The sequence below is a fragment of the Spermophilus citellus genome, assembly GCF_964194105.1.
Source record: "Spermophilus citellus genome assembly, chromosome: 1".
Classification (NCBI taxonomy): domain Eukaryota; kingdom Metazoa; phylum Chordata; class Mammalia; order Rodentia; family Sciuridae; genus Spermophilus; species Spermophilus citellus.
The window spans coordinates 43,238,159-43,242,299 of NC_138182.1; the positions used below are offsets into that span (position 1 = coordinate 43,238,159).

At 36.3% G+C, this 4,141-nt stretch overlaps 1 protein-coding gene across 1 annotated transcript; it reads right to left on the minus strand.

Moving 5' to 3' along the window:
* Positions 1 to 557: 557 nt before the first annotated feature.
* On the minus strand, positions 558 to 1,382 carry LOC308645643 (cAMP-regulated phosphoprotein 19-like). The gene has a single exon (XM_081287931.1). It carries the CDS (start codon positions 1,276 to 1,278, stop codon positions 988 to 990), a length of 291 nt encoding a protein of 96 aa, XP_081144057.1. The 5' UTR covers positions 1,279 to 1,382; the 3' UTR covers positions 558 to 987.
* Between the last annotated feature and the right edge of the window lie 2,759 nt (positions 1,383 to 4,141).

The window sequence follows — 4,141 nt, forward strand, 5'->3', positions numbered from 1 at the left end:
CAAATCCTCCTCTTCCGGGTCCGCTGGAGAGGCCTCATCTAAGGAACCAAGGTCAGCAGAAAATCTCTGGGATACTAACAAAACCAGAGTAATCAAGACAATTATTGAAGAAGTGACACCTAATGGTAGAGTTCTTTCATCTATGGTTGAATCAGAAACCAAGAAGCACTACTAATAAGTAGCATCAAGACGAAAGAGTCTCCCTTCACACAGGCCATTATATAACAGATGCATGGCAAAATGTTCAACACTTCTGTCTTAATGGTCTGTAGAAACAGGTTCACTCCTTGAAAATAAGGTGTCTAAAAGGTGTTTTGTGATTTCTGTATTTCTTCTTTTCACTTTGCCAGAAAGTGTTTTTTTCATGAAAAAAGAAAAACTTTCTGTTCTCATTTACTAATGAATTTCAATAAACTTTCTTACTGATGCAAACTAAAAAAAAAAAAAAAAAAAAAAAAATTCTATTGTTAAAGCTGAAACAGGCTTAAGGCCATTCAAGTTCAAGCACAGTTATACAAATCTTTCAAAGCCCCTCCTATTTTCATTTGAATTTGTGATCTTTCTTCAAACTTGTGATCTTAAACTTCTGTTTGACAAAATCCAGAAGAAATCAATACAGAGGTTACATTAAATAAGAGTAACATACACAGCTATAATTAAGATAAGCGAGGAAGGCAAAATATTAAAATTGTAAATTTGCTTATTACTTGTTGGAACCTATATTAGGATTTAGGTAATATATACAAATATTTTCAAGTAGATTACTTATGTTACTCTAAAATGTCCTTTTCATCAGTGCACTGTTAAAACTAATCAAAACCTCTACACATGTATATTCCTTTACAATAGCAGCACATACTATCACTACCTGCAAAGCCGTCAGTCTCCTTTAAATGACTTAGTGAATGAAAGGAATAAATAGTGGATAAGTAACATATGAGGAGAAATAATGGGAATTAGAAAATTAATGCAGGTCAGCTCTTTTAATCAGCCAGCCAGCTTACTAGCAACAAGGGATGGTTTCCGTTGAGGAAGGTCCCGCGGAGTGGGAATATGGTCACCAGTGACCTCTGTCTTATCCGGGGATGCAGTAGGAAGTTGCTTGTTCTTCATCTTTGCTTTTGCTATGTTGTAATCCCCAGAATCAAAATATTTTTGCCCTTTCTGCAATCGTTTCCTTAAAAAATCAGAACCTCCAGGCTTTTGTCCCAGGTGAGGATACCTTGCTTTTAATTTGGCTTCTTCAGCTTTCTCTGGACTAGTCACTTTATCTTCCATTTCCTTCTGCTCCTCCACCGAGGCCACCTCTGGGACTTCCGCGGACACAGCGTTCCCTCTGCCTAGCCGCGCTCCTCCGGCCCTGCTCCTCTGGCCCGGTGCGACCGAACACTTCCTCTAAAGCCTTCCTTTCTTTGACCCTACATGATCATATTCCTATCATTTTTCATATTGCAAAAGATCTTTTTTGGTCACTTCCGAGTTGGGAAGTAGAGAGATCAAACAAAACAAAACAAACCACTAAAAGGCAATCAATCCTGAAAAAACTCACCCTCTGTTACATATCCTGTGACAAGATGAACAATGGAATTGTTACCACTCAGTACAAGTACCTCTTGTATCATGGTGCTATTAAGAGGATTTCATTTATCTTTCTTACGTTCCTAACTGCTTATAATATTCTGATTGGCCAGAATAAGACTTTATAGAATATTCTTTTTACCAATATTGCCTGCTTCAGAAAAGCTAATAGTATTAAAACAAAATAAAGACAACTTCTCAGATTTAGATGAAACTTTATTTATACATAAAAAATTACACTTCAGGAATTCTTTTTTTTTTTCCTAAAAACAGTCTTTTAATTGTCATGCTTAAAATGAAAAGAATAAAAGGGGCAGTGAACAGCTTTTTAACCCTATACATCCCACAGTCATAATTTTTTTTTTTTTTTGGCATTGGGGATTAAGCCCAAGGCTTCACATGTGCTTTAGTACTGAGCTACCTCCTCAGTCCCTATTAAACAATAGGCTGCAAAAAAATATACCTCTTCAACAACAGCATTAGTTTGTGTGCTGCAGACTTAAATCTCATGATGGCATCAAAAGCCAAAATAAAATAAACTAATATCCTGAAATAGAATACTTGGCTGTTGTTACATGGGCACTATCTCTAGCCACTTCCCTCCACATTTATTCTTCCTCTTAGGTATCTCAATGGAGAACTTTTTAAAATAATAATTACATTATCATGGAAAAAGTGAAAACAAAAGTGATAAGAACCTCTTGTAACTATTTTAAAAAGCTATTCCTCATGATCCTACATTTAGGATAATGTTTTGGAATTAAGAATGTATGTAACCACTGTTAATTAATTACGGAGCATGCAAGCCTTAGTACTATGTAAATCTCAACTTCGTTTCTAAAAAAATCATTAATTCAAAGAATCATTAAATGTCCAGTGTTGCTACATCTAAATAAAACTAAAAATTATTAGTAAGACTTTGCTTTCAGAGCAGGACCTAATTTACTGTGTTTTGCCCTATACAAAAAGTGTAATGGGTATAGGCATCATCTTTCACTTTTTGTTTCCCCACCCCTTTTGTCCCACCTGTGAAACCCAATAACCCCACCAGTTACTTACCAGGAATGTGGTCGCTATTTGAAGCATCTACATCTATCTGGGATGACAACTTAGAGAGCTGGATAAAATCACATAATTTTAGACACACTGAACCTAAATGTTAGTGTTGCTCTTTTCTTCTTCTTCAAAAGGGTTAAGAGGCCTATAAAACTTGACCAAGAAATGTAGGGAATTTAAAACTAATTTGAAAAATGTCAGCAGTTGGATAGAAGACTTGATTCAAACAGGCAGTTTGCAGCTTAGGAAGAGGGGAGGGGATGAAATGAAGTACATCTTTCCATTCCGTGCACGTAACTACTTTGTTCTTTAATGGTCAATGTTGTATTGGGGCAAAAAACAAAACAAAAAAAATTCTGCTCCATTTGTGTTCAATGAATAGAAGAGCTTTCTACTGTCATACATAACTGATAAACAAACTAATAAACAAACAACCAAACCAAACCAAACCAAACCAAAATCTTTGGAAGTGGCTTCACGTTTTGTTAAAATTATCCTCAGGGTGACAGGAAAGAACATTAGCTCCAGGGGTGCCAGTGTGGTAGTACCTACTGCAAGTATTTAGAAAGGAGAGGTTCTGTCCTTTGGAACAGAAGGTCACAGACACTCTGAAGTTTAGGGGAGAAAGCAAACATCATAACACAGAAACATTCCTATCCCTCTCAGTTGAGTATCCAAAGATGACAATTTTACTTTAAGAAATACCAAATTTCACAAAAATATGTGAGGATGTAGAAAGAGAAAACCTTCCCCCCCATCGAAAAAAATAGAATTAAATGAATGAAATAGACACTCTTGTATGAAGTTTTGTGTTCAGAAAAGACTAGCCACTGAAAAGAATGCTTTTAGTCAAAAGGTAGCTCTGTCCAATTCTGCTTACAATGAGAAGCCTTTTCAATTTACTTAGGAGAAAAATTTAACTTTTTAATGTAATGTCCCTTTAGTAAGAAACTGTTTACATTGATATTATAAAAAATATCATGTACTGCTACTTTTAAAAATATTTTTATATAGATGAATATAATACCTTTATTTCATTTTTATGCAGTGCTGAGGATGGAACTCGGTGCCTCATACTTGCTAGGCAAATGTTCTACCAACTGATCTATAACCCTAGCCCATGTACTGCTTGCTACTTTAACAGTTGACTCGATTTTCATAAAGCTTACATGAACTGGGAATCAGAATCCTTATCTTTAAAACCTGTGCTTCAGCTGGGTGCAGTGGTGCACGCCTGTAATCCCAGTGGCTGGAGAGGCTGAGACTGGAGGATCATGAGTTCAAAGCCAGCCTCAGCAAAAGCAAGGTGCTGAGCAATTCAGTGAGACCCTTTTGTAAAAATACAAAATAGGGCTGGGGATGTGGCTCCTGGTCAAGTAAGTGAGTTCAATGCCTGATACCCCTGCCAAAAAAAAAAAAAAAAAAACAACAACAACAACAAAAAACCAAAAACCCCTGCGCTTCATCACACAGGAGTAGCAGAACTAGGATTTGCATTTAGGCTCCA

Coding starts and splice junctions, on each gene's coding strand:
- LOC308645643 (XM_081287931.1), bottom strand. CDS start 1,278: ATGGAAGATAAAGTGACTAGTCCAGAGAAAGCTGAAGAAGCCAAATTA.